At 40.9% G+C, this 16402-nt stretch overlaps 1 protein-coding gene across 1 annotated transcript in view; it reads left to right on the top strand.

Moving 5' to 3' along the window:
* The first annotated feature begins 4259 nt into the window (after positions 1 to 4259).
* Positions 4260 to 16402, top strand: part of XYLT1 (xylosyltransferase 1) — a 236074-nt gene continuing 223931 nt past the window's right edge. Inside the window, exon 1 of the mRNA XM_069983749.1 lies at positions 4260 to 4565. Within this exon, the coding sequence (XP_069839850.1) occupies positions 4287 to 4565 (279 nt within the window). The 5' untranslated portion in view covers positions 4260 to 4286. The remainder of the gene's footprint in view (positions 4566 to 16402) is intronic.

Genomic DNA, 16402 nt, shown 5'->3' with positions numbered 1-16402 from the left:
AATTGATGCGCAAGGGCACATGACAAGTTATTGAGACATTGACATTTGTTGTTGGGGTCTTCCCATCACTGGTGTTGGCTTTTTTTTAAAGGAGAAGTCCAGTCCAGCATTTTTAAAATTCAGCAGCTGTCAGGGGCAAGTGGGAATTTGATCAGGAATAGGAACTTACCTCTCCCTATGCCCGTGGTGAGCGTCGGGACTGGCCTTGGGAAGTCATTTCCCCCCGAGTTGTGATGAGGTCACGACTCGGGGTAAAATGCCTTTCCCAGCTGATGGACTGGCTGCTCAGCCAATCAGTGGCTGAAGCTGTGTCCTGCCCCAGTCACTGACTGGCTGGGCGGCCAGTCCATCAGGTCATGATGTGTCAGCACCAGAGATCCCGGAGCCAGGCGGGGGTCCTGAGGTTGGTCACATCGCTCACCATGGGCACCGTTGGGGGAATCCTTAAAGGGTTTTTCCTCATTGGGGCACACAGGGATTTTGGTTGCATCCATTTGTGGGGTGCAGCATTATTCCATTCACTTACCTAAGCTGCAATGTGACACAATGATTTTTGGCTTCACCACCTGTGTCAAGGCCAAAATTGCCATGTAGGCCTAGCCTTAGGCAGGATACATCATATACAGTATGTCTGATAGGTGGAGGCTCCCACCTACCTAAAGAGTGGATGTCCCTTGTCTCCAATTCTGTAGAAAGTTAATGGAGAGTTGGCTATGCATGTGCGCAACTCTCTCTATTGTCTCCCAACTTATAGGCACCACCTTCCACCTATGAGTTGGGGTTTCCATCTATGATACATTAAAGAGGTACTCCGGGAGCTTTAAAAAAAAATACATTGCTTTAATAAAGTTGTAATTTGTAACATAACTGGGGGGGGGGGGGGTATTATATAGCACAGCGCAGCAGCTTATCCACAGGAAGCTGTGTATACTATTACTATTCATAGTGCTAGAGCCACTAGCAGAGCGAGCAGTGATATCAATGCTGTGCAGAGACTGCTGTACTGTGCTATAGTGATGGGCACCCCTGGGCACTGTATATTCTGATAAGAATATATAGTACAAGGGGAGGGGGAACCCTGCTCTGTATGGCGTTGTGCAGCAGCACTTAAGCAGGGGGTCTAGGAACGGCAGGGTTTGGACAGTCCTGCAGTTCCCAACACTAATGCTGGTTGGTCCCAAACTCTGAATGGGTAAAAAAAATAAATATACATAAATTTTAATTATATTATATTACAAAGTATGACAGCCTGTACACTAACAATGTGTAAGCAAGAAGGGGCTGAAGTAATGTCCTGTCAGTTACATGATAACCTCCTTCCTCTTTCCAATATATAAAGGGGAAATTCTAATAATGAACAGTTACTATTTTAACTATTTAACACTGAGTCATTATTATTTGTATACCGTTTCCTTGGCAGTACCCATGTGCAAAAATAGTAATGCAACTAAAATATCTCTGCTTGGTCTTTGCGCCAATTCATTTTATTTCTTTTTCAAGCGTCCCTGTCTGGATTAGAAATAGCTTGTGACATGTCGCACAGACATTTCAATAGATTTATTCGACATGGCTCAGCACTTCATCGGCTCCCAGCAATCTCTGTCTCACTGGACAAGACAAGCCACATTGACTTATAATGGAGCTCATCGTGGGCCACAAAATCACAGGGATCCAGAGAAAGAAGTGCTCGGCTGTGTGCTTCTCCCAGCTATAACTACACATTGGTAGGGGTCTGAATACTCTCCAACTGATCAAACCATCTGACATGTCTCTGCCTTTTATCTAGTGACAGGGACATTTAGTGTTGGGGTTGGTTCAGAAAAGTTATTTTATCTACGTGCTGCTCCTTTAAAGATATGGGCTTGCTAAATGTACCTCTATTTCTAACTATTCAGTGATAAAAAGTTAGACTTTCAAAAGTTAGACCACCATATGAATCCTATCATCCGCTATAATGATGCAAAACTCTCTGAATCATAAAGCTTGTTTTCTTGTATAAAGTTTTTTATAGTGTCACGTAAACTGCTACAGAAGATGACAAAACTAACTAAATATGTATATATATATATATATACACACACACACACACACACTGTATATATTAAGTGCATCTGTTTCTGGATGTATGTAAATGATTATGTATGTGTGTACATATGTATGTATTAATGAATATATGTATATAGCACATATTTACATATGAAAAGTGACCTACATTCCGGTTTATTCATCACAATGGTACTGTATGCTGATACCACTCGCCCTATGAGTTCTATAGGCTAAACATAATCTGCTAGTGGCTATGTTGGGTTCCAAGATATACTGTTTTGTTTGTTTTTTTGGATTCCAAAATGCCCACAGCTTTGGGTATGTATATATGTTTGGAGATGTACTGAACATACTAACTAGTAAACCACATTTGATCCATTGAACCCAATGGACCAAGCTTGGTATTCAGCAATATCTATCAGCATACTGTTCTGCAGGTATGCCGACATAAACCTTAAACTTAATGCATATAATTATTTATGGGTTTCCTCGTATGTATATATGTATGTATGTGTATATGTATAACACTTATATACATACATGGTTGTCCACACTGTATATATAAATCTGTATGTATTTATGACTATCCTTTCTGCACATATTTCTACACTGTATGCATATATTTATGGCTGTCTATAATGTGTATATGTTTCTGTATGTATGCATTTAAGGCAGTCTTTAGGTATGTCTATGATGTCTACACATGTACCGCATACATGTTTGTGTATGTTAACATTTATGGCTATGTGTACTGTACATAGGTCTACGCTGTATATCTATCCATATGTGTGTGTGTGTGTGTATATATATATCTATATATCTTTATATATATTTTTTGCATATTCAAATTTTGTATGGGACAATCAATGGAGACTCGTAAATGAGTACTCCATTGGAATTTTTCACTGTTCTCCCTGAGTTCAGTGATTGTTGTGTTTTGTTGGTATATATATATATATATATATATATATATATATATATATATATATATATAAATTTATGGCTATCTGTGCTGTACCAGGGTCTACAATGTATATATATATATATATATATATATATATATATATATATATATATGGCTATCTTTGCTGTAAGTATGGCCTGTGCCTATCTATTTCATATCTATCTTTCTATCTAATCTATCTATCTGTCTATCATCTATCTATTGATCTGTACTGTATGTATGTCTGGTGCACTGTATATGTGCATATGTTTGTGTATGTATATATTTATGGCTATCTGTACTGTATGTATACTTGCACTATATATCTGTATTTATATATGTTGTGTATGTAGGTATGTATATATGTATATATGTATGTATGTGTGCCTGCACTATATATATCTGTATGTATATATGTTATGTATGTATGTATGAATGTATGTATACCTGCACTATATATCTGTATGTATATATGTTATGCATGTAGGTATGTATATATGTATGCATGTCTGCACTATATATCTATATGTATATATGTTATGTATGTACAGTAGGTTTGTATGTATATATGTTGTGTATGTAGGTATGTATATATGTATGTATGTATGCCTACACTATATATATCTGTATGTATGTATGTTGTGTATGTAGGTATGTATGTATGTATGTATGCCTACACTATATATATCTGTGTATGTATGTATGCATGTTGTGTATGTAGGTATGTATGTATGTATGCCTTCACTATATATCTGTATGTATATATGTTATGTATGTATGTATGCCTACACTATATATATCTGTATGTATGTATGTTGTGTATGTAGGTATGTATGTATGTATGTATGTATGTATGTATGCCTTCACTATATTTCTGTATGTATATATGCTATGTATGTATATATGCTATGTATGTATATATGCTATGTATGTATATATGTATGGCTGTCATCTATAAGGTCTGTATATGCTATGTATGTATGTATATATGCTATGTATGTATGTATGTATGGCTGTCATCTATAAGGTCTGTATATGCTTTGTATCAGCCTGTGACCTCCCAGGTCTGATGCCAGCCGCCCCCCTGCCCTCCGGTCCGCCTCTGGGGGTCCCGGCTTTGGGTGATGCACCTTGTGGCTCCCGTACATCCCCCACCTCTCGGAGCAGAGGAGGGGGCTCAGCCTCCGCCTGCCACATTGCATCGCAGCTCCCTCCTATTGTGGTGACGTCTCCTCCTGTGTGAGCAGGGGCTGAGGAGCCGCCGCCGCCGCCGCTGCTGGGCTCTGGGAGAGTGAAGATGGTGCTGGCGGTGGCATCATGCCCTCGCAGGCTGGCCAGGCGCTCCCGCTCTGCCATAGCCGCCGCTCTCACCGTGCTGCTCATCCAGACTCTCATCGTGTGGAATTTCAGCAGCCTGGATTCTGGGGACGAGCAGCGAGGAGGAGGAGGAGGAGGCAGCAGCAGCAACCGGGAGAAGAGGGACAGGGGCAGCCACAGAGATGAGCCCCGGCTAGGACATGAGCAGCAGCAGCAGCGCCGCAGAGGAGCAGCAGGAGCACTGCACAACCAAGCAATGGTAGGTGGCATCACTGGCATCACTGCTCCAGCCTGGGCACCCCCTGCTGCACTGCCTCCATACATCCAGTGCAGAGGAATGCAGGGCTGACAGGGTGATAGCATAATGGACAGTGGGCATCACCCTTCACCCTGGCACAGGGTCCTCTCTCATGCCACTTGGATGGTACATGTTGCATAGGTGCTCAGTTTGGATGGATACCCAAGTGACTGGAAACTTTTCAGAGTGTTGTGTCTTTGCACTAGGGGTATGTGCACTGGTCATACATGCTATGGTGGCAAAAATGGCCCTCTGTGCCAGGTAAAATGTAGGTGCTGGAATGGAAAATATAGGTCTTAGGGATAAAGAAACCTGATCATATATGGGGTCTTCTTAACCGCCACCATAAAGGGGGCCATATATGCTCAGGATCGCTATGGAACATTATTCGGCATATTGGCGAACAACATTGTGACTATCTATTCCCATGTATGGCTTCTGTTACTCTAAGTGAGAAAAATTGCTGGTTGTCTACTTATAGTCTTTAGTCCAGCTGACCATAGATGATACAACTTCTATCAAAAGACCAAAATCGTAAAAAATTGAGTGTGGTGCCACTCATGGCATGGATCTGATGAGAAGGAGGATTCACTATGGGCCACATTGGGAGATTTTTATTATTTGAGAATGTTGCTAAAAAAAAAAATTTTTTTTAATTTTTAAGAAAAATTGTAACATCTGTGACCAACTTTACTTGAATGGCACAATATGCAAAGCGGCATCACTGCCACTTGAGTGAGTTTAAACAGTCTATTGAGGCAGGCATGGAGTGAATGGGAGGCAGGCTGCTATCATAGGGGCTGTGTGTGTGTGTGGATGGTGGGTGCTTCATGCAAACATCATGTGTGGCCTCTATTCTAGCATTTGTCTGATCTATCCTGCTGGAAATATCAATTGTGTTCAGTGGCGGAGTGCGACTTGTGTTGTGTGCTGCTCAGATGTTTGCTTGCTCTAGCATGAGAAAGTGACAGAATGACACGGATTGAGATGCAGCAGCGGGGGCTTCCTCAGCCATTTTTACATCTCTGTAAGATAGCAAAGGTGACGGGAGAAAAGGGGGTGTTCCAACCTATAGAAGAGCCCATAAAGCAGGGGGTTCCTACATTATGTCATATGGTTTACCTGAGATGTAGGGGTCATCATTATATCGAGCCAATTGCTAAATATGTTATTCTGGTCATAGCCGCCCATCATATGATGACTACTTATAACATAAACCCCATTACAATAATAATCCATCAGTGTTTTATAGGTCCCTATGTCATATTTTATACAGGGCATTATGTTTATACTTGTATTTATTTATTTATTCTACTGATATGTTTATAATCTGTTGTGTTTTATATTTACAAATATTGCTGTTATTATTATTATTATTATTATTATTATTATTATAGCTTTATATCCAGACTAGTCCTCTTCCGTTCTACCATATGAGAGCAGGTCCTCTACCTTCTGATCTTTAGTGTCCTTGACAGTTTTTGGAGGCGGAGGCTTGTACCTGTTGATTTGTGGCCATATGTTGCATTTATAGCAGAGCTGAGTTTGTCAAACGTTGTACAAATTAGATCTCACCTTAAATTATTATTATTTTTTTCTTATCGAACTGCAGATAGACCTCATTCATGATGTCGAATAAAAGTCATACAGATTGTAAGCTCTTGTCAGTAGGGCCCTCACTCTTATTTGTTACTTTTTACCTGTCCGTGCTGTAGAATATGTTGGCGCTATATAAAGATTATGTCGAGTAGTATGAAGGACTACCAATAAGATTAGGAAGCTGCCCAGTGACTATTACTCCCAGCATGCTTTAGGTGCAGTAGGAAAAATGGTTGTGTCTAGGAGAGGCTTTATCCCTTAGTTCCTCTAAGGGATTCTATAATGACTTTACCTATAGGAGGCGATTGTGATGACAGCATGGAGTGTGTACTTAATGTCACTACTGAGGAGGGGATTAAGTGCATAGATCCTCGGCTGTAATCTGTTACCCAAACCCCCACTTAGGCACTAGAGAAACATCTTGTTGCTTCTTAGAAGGAGCCTAAATTGAATGCAGACTTTAATAACAATAAAAAAATACATTGGTGGTGACTGGAGAACATCATGGAAATATTGAGAATATTACACATTTCACAGTTCCTTCAGTTTTATTATTATTATGTCCTGGAAAATGGATACATGGAGAACAATAGAAAAACGTGCTCCCTTAGTTTTTATATTTCCCCGTATCCTGATACAGTGAAAAAAAAAAAGGGGGAAATGTGTTCTGAACTTGTGAGACATGTCTTTCAGGGGTTTTAAAAAGCTGGGTGACAACTACTGTTTAAAAGCTGTATTGGCAACCATATTGAATGACTTCCAGGTCTGCACAACACAGCTAAAATTAAGAGTTATGGCTTTGGCAGTGATAAATCCTTTGGGAATAGATACCAATGTGTTCAGATATTTACATAGAAACCAGTAATGTCCCAAATGTCTCTATTCTTGCCTTAAAGTGGGATTCAAGGACTTTTACTGGTGTAAATTCCCTAAATGTGCCTTGTGAGTGGTCGTCAGCCAGTAGACACCAGTAGCAGCCTATACCTCCCATAGTCAGTGTCATAGCATGTGCCCATCTATTCTAGATCATGTGACATCTTAAGGGATTCAGCCTGGCAATCCCCTGCTCACCATTGTTTTTCTTTTATTACTCCAAGTAGCCAAAAAAAGACATTTCAACCATCAAAACAGTTGAGTGTGTCTGTAGCGGCTTCAGTCTATACCATTAACCACAGGGCACTCTTCTAAGAGTGCAATTTTCCAATAGCATCTGACAGATGTTGTCTTGTGAGTGGATTTGTATTACAGTTATTCTGTTTCCTTTGAGAGGATTTAAGATTGCAATATTTCTAGTGAAACGAGTAGCGGGGACCCTGAATTCTCGGTTTGAAAACTGTTTGTGGAGCCTTTATATTCTGTCTTACAATTATGGGGATCCGCTATGTGCGGAGGACCGCAGGCACTGCTATCATGGGCTCCCCGAGAACTACTTTCTTTTCTATCTTTAAAAATTTGATGTATCTATCTATCTATCTATCTATCTATCTATCTATCTATCTATCTCCTATCTATCTATCTATCTATCTATCTATCTATCTATCTATCTATCTCATCTCTATCTATCTCCTATCTATCTATCTATATATCTATCAACTATCTATCTGGCTATGTATAGAATCGATCTACTATCTATCTATCTCCTATCTATCTATCTATCTATCTATCTATCTATCTATCTATCTATCTTCTATCTATCTATCTATCTATCTATCTCCTATCTATCTATCTATCTATCTATCTATCTATCTATCTATCTATCTATCCATCTAATATCTATCTATCTATCTATCTTCTATCTATCTATCTATCTATCTATCTATCTATCTATCTATCTATCTATCTTCTATCTATCTATCTATCTCCTATCTATCTATCTATCTATCTATCTATCTATCTATCTATTATCTATCTATCTATCTATCTATCTATCTATCTATCTATCTCCTATCTATCTATCTATCTATCTATCTATCTATCTATCCATCTAATATCTATCTATCTATCTATCTATCTCCTATCTATCTATCTGTCTATCTATCTATCTATCTATCTATCTATCTATCTATCTCTCTATCTATCTCCTATCTGTCTATCTATCTATCTATCTATCTATTTATCTATCTGTCTTTCCGTCCGTCAATCAGTCAATCAATCAATCAATCAATTTGTTGATCTGTGTAATCTAGTTTACCTATATTGAGCTTAAAGGGGGTGGCCACTTTACAGTAAAATAGGTCAGTACAAATTATTAGTAAGTGTACTCACTGTATATACTGACAGCAGCTCCCTGTGTACCTCATACAGCTAATATCAGACTCCCCTGCTCTGTTTTGTTTCAGTCCATAAAATGGCTGACATGGAGGAGCATGTGACCAGGCCCTGTCCACTGTTTCCTCCATAGACATATACAGGCTCAGTGGTGGACACTGGGGGGCGGGGCCTGGTCACATGCTCCTCCATGTAAGCAATCTTATGGACCAAAACACCACAGAGCAGGGCAGCACAGTCTGGAGGAGGAAAGTCTGATATTAGCTCTATGTGGTACACAGGGAGCTGCTGTCAGTAAATGCAGTGAGTACACTTACTAATACTGTACACTGAGCAATTTTACTATAAAGTGGCCAACCCCTTTAATTTAATAGAAACCAAGCACTATACAGACATGGCCACTTTCTTCCATAAACAGCACCACTCTTGTTCTCAGGTTGGGTGTGGGTTTTGCAACTCACTTCTATTAAAATGAATGGGGATGACTTGTAATACCACACACAACCTGAGGACAGGGGCAGAGCTGTACTTCTTCTAGTTTTGGATAACCTCTTCAACTAACATACATATAACATATAGCCATCATAACTATCATACCTTATTATAAGAGTAGTGCGTATTAAGACTTACTAGTTCCATATAAGTTTCCAAGTCTCTCCCAGTCAAACAAGGCTCCTACTATTTCACAGAGGTAAAATGAATCACCCGTACAGTCTTCAGAAGAAGGCGTCTTCTGTGTTTTAACGTCGGGTATATTACGCACCGAAAGGAAAAGTGCTACGTTATTCTGGGACGGTTATCAAAACTACTGCAATGGAAAAGTAAAGCAATTACCTATAGCCGCCAGTCAGATTTCACATCTTTTTTTTCCTATAGTAATTTATAGTAGTAAAACAAACTTTCATGTGCCTCAGTGTAATATTAGAGACATGTAGGGGTGCAGTAGAAGCCCCATAGACCTTGTTGGGCCTAATAAGCCAGGACACAATATGGCCAAATCTATGGATCCATTGAGATGCACAAAACTTGATTGTAAAAAAAAAAAAAAAAACTCAGTTGCTAAATGTCTGCTATTAGGGCTGTGTTCATATATTATGGGCTGTCTGACATGAAGGTTTTGTTAGTCTCTTAAGAATGAATCTTTTTCACAGTTGTATTATTTAGATATCAGATGCGTCTATTTCAGGCAATTAGCGAAGTATAATCAGAGGTTTGTTGTGATCGGAGAAGACAAAAGTTTGATGTCCCAACAAAACGGCAATAGAAGATATGCAGCGTGGTGCAAAGACAGACGTGGAGATCGTGCTGCCGTTATACATAATGATGGCCAGTTATTTATACTGCCTATATTGGAGCATATTCACATTGTTGGGAAGTTGTCAGCAATTTTGAGCCCTATACAGTGGTTGAGAAGAGAGGTATAATGATACCTTCTGTTTAAACCTTGTGTAATGCCTCTGGGGCTGATATATCAAGTGCCAAGGAGGTGGGCTCTGTGTATGAGATGCCCAATGTCTTGTGTACTGACAGCTTCCTGGCCCCTCCTCTCAGTTATGATTGAAAGCTCTGCCTTCTAGTCAGAGGACCACTAGAGCTGTTCCCTAAAGCTAAGGGAAGGGAGCTCTTAATTCGAGATGATCGAACATCGGGAATTTTTGAACCTTAGCCATTTGACTCCCCATGCCTTTCTGTTCCGTGGGGAAGGTAGAGACAGCCCGAGTACCGCCTGAAAAACAGGGATACAGCCTATTACCTAGGCAGTATCCCTGTTTTCCAGGCGGTACTCGGGCTTTCTCCACCTTCCCCCCGGAATAGAAAGGCATCGGGAGTAGGGATGGTCCGAACCTGCCGAGGTTCGGGTTCGTATGAACCTGAACGCTTGGCAGCAGATTCCCGCTCTCTGCCCGCTCCGTGGAGCGGGCGGATCCAGCGGGAGTAACGCCTGGAAAACTGGGATACAGCCTATGGCTGTGGCTGTATCCCAGTTTTCCAGGCGGTCCTCCCTCTGGATCCGCCCGCTCCAGACAGGGGGAATCATTACCGAGGGTTCGGGTTCGTACGAACCCGAACCGAACTCGGTTCGGACCATCCCTAATTGGGAGTCAAATGACTAAGGTTCGAAAAGGTTTGAGTTTGAGCGAACCTGAAAATTTCCGATGTTCAATCATCTCTACTCTACTCTACACAGAGCTCTTAGCAACTAAAGGCCATATTACACCAAGCGTTTTGGGCCGTATTTGGCCGATTATCGGCTGTTACGGCCAACAATCACTTGGTGTAATAGTCTGAGTTAAAAGGCAACAATCAGCTGAAACGCACGATGTCGGCTGATCTTTGTCTTTCAACATGTTGAAAAACCCAAAACAATAGCGACTGTTTGCTGGCGATCGCTGGTGCGTGTAATAGGAGCAGAGGCAGCAGACCGCCACTATCTCAGATGGGCTGGCCTAAAGATGGCCCGGGCAGCCCCCACCACTCCTCCCCGCTCACTGTTGGTGCGTTTAATAGCACGGACTGCGAGCGGGGAACGAGGAGCAAGCGATTGCTGATCTGACAGGTCGGCGCTAGCTTACTCCTAAACATTGGCCCATGTAATAGGGCTTCCTCCTAATATACTCTGTCACTTGGTCAGTTGCCATTTTCAAGACTTCTGCTGCTTGTTTCTTGCAGTTCTTGTTCACTTTCAACCAGTCATTAAGTAGCTGCTGTTTGTAAGGCTATGTTCACACAACCGGCCGGTCTCTGCCCGGATCATCCTGGCCGGTACTTAAGTACCGGCCGGATGATCTTTCTGGCCGCAGAGCTCTGATGCGGGCACATCAGCGCGCGCCCGCATCAGGGCTTCCCATAGCACACAGTGAAGCGAGCGTCCGGAGCCACTCGCTTCACTGTGTGACCTGACAGGGTTTCCTACGGCCGCAATTTATTAAATTGCGGCCGCAGAAAACTGACATGTCAGTTATTTGCGGCGCCGCAGGGATCCCTGCCGGAGCGTATACGGTGTGTATACGATCCGTCCGGGATCCCATTGAAAATAAGGCATTGTTCCACCACACAAAAAGTACGACCATTGCTGCCAATGGCAACAACGGCCGTACTTTTAAGTAGTGTGAACATAGCCTTACAGTGTAAAAGCACATGAAACTTTAAATTTTGGGTCCTGCTCCAAGTCAAAGTCTATTGTACAGTCCAGTCTATTTCTTCATTTTGTTCTAGATTTCCAAGGTAATTTTAGAATTGCGTGCAAAGGGCTACTGGTAACCATGCAGTTTATTTTAGTAAAACTAGCCATGGATGTCTCCAAGTTTATTACTATTCTTAAAGAAGAGCCGCGGAAGTGGTGCACATAGACGGGATTCCTCGGATACACAAGGGCTCAGGATTCCGCCTAGTGTCATGGACTGAGTTATACTGGCAGGGGTGTAAATGACTGTTGTATGTTATTCTTTACACTCTGGGGATATTTTGAGCTTGTCTACAGGCTGCCATAAGAAGTGTGAAAAATTGCAGGTTTGTCTCTGTATGATTCTCTTACGTACTGCGAGGTGTTCATTGCAGGTGAAAAATTAAAAGGGCATTTCTGGATATTTTTCATTTGTATCTGTGTCTAAGGGTAGAAGTTATATAGATAGTTCTTGCTGGTTAGACTTCTATCGCATTCTGTTTCGAAGCCTTTGCAAATTTCAGACAAAGTAGGGCAGCGTGCTGAACAACCGTGCCAAAAATACTATGTATAATGGGGTTCGGGCAATGTTAATTTCTGGCATTTTAAAAGCCATGGTCCAATAAAAAATTTACTAATATGGCAACATGGGCATACCAACCTTTCGATCAAAAGTCAACCCCCTCCACCCCTGCCTCATCCCTAAAGTACAATGACTAGTATTAGACAGGTTTGCTAAAACCAGTCCCCTTCGTAGTCTATTTGTGGAATTTTTCTGCCAAAATTGGGACTGTTGGAAAGTGTATTTGAAGGAATTTAAGCTCTACATCTATATTATCAAATCATTTTACATAGAAAAAATATCAAAATACAAGAGCTGTAAGAGTACATCTTGATCTGGAGGACTAAGCATGTTCATAAACCACAAAACAGTTCATTGATTCAAAGGGCAACATGTAATGCTTAATCCAACCTGGGGTGGCGCTGCTAGAATATTGCATACTTGTTCCCAGCTTCTTCTATACTTTACAGCTTGTCACTGTGGTCCCCACAACAGTAAACGCTCTGTGACTAACCGTTTGAAGAAAAAGTAATGGTCATTAGCAGACCACCTCTATACTAGTAATTAATATGCAGATTTATATACAACAGCGCCACCTAATAAATAACTTACAATGAAAAATATAGAGTCATTTACTAAATCATTATATATCATTGACTCAACATTTTCTTTCTGTGTTTTTTTTTTTTTTTTTCTCAAAACCAAGCTTCCTTTCTCGGGTAAGAACTTATAGATTCCCTGTTCTCTACAGATGTACTACTACCTTGACCTTTACTTGGCAATTGTTGTTTGTATGCTTGTTAGTGACTTAGATACTGTAGAGAGCTGCCTGTAAAAAGCTTTACAGATCCTTTTAGCTTGTAGGTGCCATAACACATAGACTAGCATTTCCATAATTTTTTTTTTTCATCACATCCAAATATCACGTACAAATATCTTCCTGCAAACGTGTTTCTATTAAGACACCAATGAGAATATTAGCATTTTAATTAAACTGTATTCGGAATGAACTCCACATTATCATGATAATTCCATGGGCTGCATAGTATCTCCTGTCTTGGAGATAGGAGGAGCACTCAGCACTCTTTAATAACATTTTTAGAGGAGCACCTTTTCTAGAAACCTGCTACTTCTCTGTTACTCTTCCTGGAAATGTTCTAGTAAATGGACAACTGCTGTCCCTTGTCAATTGAACATGTCCCTCCGCACTGTGCGATCATATTCACACATTATACATGGCTAGAATTTTCATCCATTTTTTGGTCATTTTTGCATAAATATGGGTGTTTTTTTTTTTTCAACCGTGAGAAATATAGGGTACAAAAAGGACCCTTTAAGGGGTTTACCCAGTTGCTGAAGATTCAATTCAGCACCACTGCATCCCCTCCCACTTCCTGGGTCAGGGGGCAAACAAGGATGCGACGTAGCAGTGCTCAGCTGAATCAGCTCGGTATCACTGTTTCTCTCACTGAGGTTACACATGTCTCTAGGGACAATCCAAGCCCTGAAGATCTGAGGAGTCAGTGGAGGGTTGTAAACTAAGTGAAAATCCATACTTACCACACCCGAGGGTCCTGGCCACCTGAGAGACGTTCACAGCTCAGCCACCACTCTCAGAGCAGAGAGTGGTGGTCGGGAACCGAGGCAATGTGCTTTCAACTGTATGGAGCGAGAAAGAGGTCAAACTACAAAAGAATGCAATTTTCCATGGCATATTAAAGAGTCACAAAACCCCTATATATAAGTTATACCATCAATCCATATATTTACCACAGTATTAAACAGCAGCTTCTCTTTGCCTCCACCACCCTGACGCACGTATAAAATATTTATAGTTACACTACAATCATTTGTAATAACGTGTTTTTTGTTTTTTTTATTTATTCAACGACATTGTGGGCGGCTTAGTTTAGATTGATAGGGAAAGTAAATTCATGTTTAAATAACCATTAATGTAACATTAACGCTTTCTCACGTATTGGGGAAATAGGAGGAAAGGTGTGAAATGAGCGCTTTGGATAATCGGTTTGACAGCCATTTTGCACCATCTTGTTTGAATGCATTGTCTTACACAGCCTCAGGGTGGGAGTCAATGAGGTGAACGGAAAAGTGAGATCTGAATGTTAATCTGGAGATACACACCTATCTATTGCACATAGAAGAGACCCCATCTGTTGCCTTCTGTATATGAGGATGGAGAAGGCGACTCTTTATTAATGTCATATGTCATGAAGTACCAAAGGGTTTTTAGCATTCGCCGTTAAAAGTCATTGCACAAATGCCAACGCATTTGTTAATATGTCTGCTCATTGAGATGTAACTCTTGCCTGGTGGTATTAAATAAGGTTTTTATGCAAAATACTTCTGTCTTCTTAGCGCTTATAAAAACATGGATTGCAGCAGCCAGATATTTCCCGCACTCCTTCTCATTAGGAGTCACTAATTGGTTTTGTATTAACGAAATGTCTCCGACAATGTATTTCTCAAATCCGGGATCTTTACGAATGAAGGGAAAATATTGGTTTCCTTTTTTTCCAGCGCATTTTGCAATTATGGAATTGGAGAAGCAAAACTTCAATAACTCTCACTACCCAAGCAATTTCTAAATTGTCTTTTCAGCAACTGATAATTAATGCATGTTCCAAAATGCTAAGTGAGATTTTACACTGCTCCAGAAACGCTCAGCGCTTTATTGTACAATTCCGGAGAAATAAACTTTTCCTTTTTCTTATTTAGTTTGTGTAAATTAGCTAAATTTCTAATGTCTTCTGGCAAAGACTGCTGACACGCAGAAATGTTTACTATGTATATAGACTGCTGAGAAAATCATAATAGGAAATTATCTGTGCGGCTTTACTGTGCTGAGCCTTTTTTGCTTTTTTTTTTTTTTTTACATCTTAGGATTTATTCACTCTACCTCCATGGCTTCTGTTTCTAATGGAGCCAAGAAAACCTTGCCATAATACTAGCATACTCAACTGTTTAATCCCTCCATGGTATTATAAAACTTACAGCGTACAGCCATGCCATTAAAGGCCCTATTCCACCAACAGATCTGACGACAGATTATCTGCCAAAGATTTGAAGCCAAACCCAGGAACAGACTATAATCAGAGAACAGGTCATAAAGGAAAGACTGGATTTCTCCTCTTTTCAAATCCACTCCTGGGTTTGGCTTCAAATCTTTGGCAGATAATCTGTTGTCAGATCTGTTGGTGGAATAGGGCCTTAAGTCTTCTGCAAGGCAGCATAAACCTTGTATATAGGCATGAGGGTGCAGTCACGCCGCCTCCCCCTCCCCCCAGTGCCCTGTTACATGAAACTAATATCAGCTGTATTTGGCTGATTACTGGCCGCTCTGGACGATAATTATTTCATATTGTAGCTAATGCTGAAAGACAACGATCAGCTGATCAGTCTGCTGGCCGACGCTCTGTGTAATAGAATCTGTGGCAGCTCCCCGTGAACCCCTAACCCCCCCTCCTACGCTTCTCCCCGCTCGATGTCTGTGCCTGTTATAAGGAAGACAGTGAGCAGAGAACAAGGAGCAAGCGCATGTTTACCTGACAGATCGGCGCTCACTTGCTCACTTGCTCCTACCGGGCCATGTATTAGGACGCTTAATTGGCAGCCTGAGTGCTGAGAACTTTTTGTATAGCCCAGCTATCAGGCTGCCATTAAAATATAAGTGGCTGGAAGGAGGGCGGAGGCAGTGTAACTACTTGCTGCTGTGGCTCCACCCTCTTGCCTATTTACCAGGAGCAGGGATTAAACTTTTTTATTTTGAAAATACCACCTCTCAGCAGGTTTACAGGAGCAACATCTGAATGCTGTGCCCAACAGCTAAAAGGTACAAAGGAGAGAGGAGGGACTAGAGCGGTTCTCTTTAATGGGGTTTATTATAGTTCAGTTCTATAAATACCCAGGAATAAAAAGTAGCTATCTGGTAGAAAAAGAAAATTGCTGGAGGAGAGCTAATCTGCATACGTTTATCCCAGGGAGCATTGCCTGGCTTATAAGACTCTGTAGGTCTCTTCAAGTAGACATGCTATCCTCTCAGTGCCATGAATGCAAATGCATGGCAGAAAACATAATGGTATTGTAATGTGTATATCCAGATTCTAATAGCTGAGAATCTGCTTAAGTTGTACCTAGTCTTTTCTCATTCACCAACAGCAAGCAGAGCTTTTGAGAGCATAAAAACCA

Source organism: Dendropsophus ebraccatus, chromosome 9 (assembly GCF_027789765.1).
Source record: "Dendropsophus ebraccatus isolate aDenEbr1 chromosome 9, aDenEbr1.pat, whole genome shotgun sequence".
In the NCBI taxonomy this organism is placed as follows: Eukaryota; Metazoa; Chordata; class Amphibia; order Anura; family Hylidae; genus Dendropsophus; species Dendropsophus ebraccatus.
The sequence above is the reverse complement of the archived record's forward strand: the minus strand, read 5'-3'. Positions and strand labels throughout refer to the sequence as shown.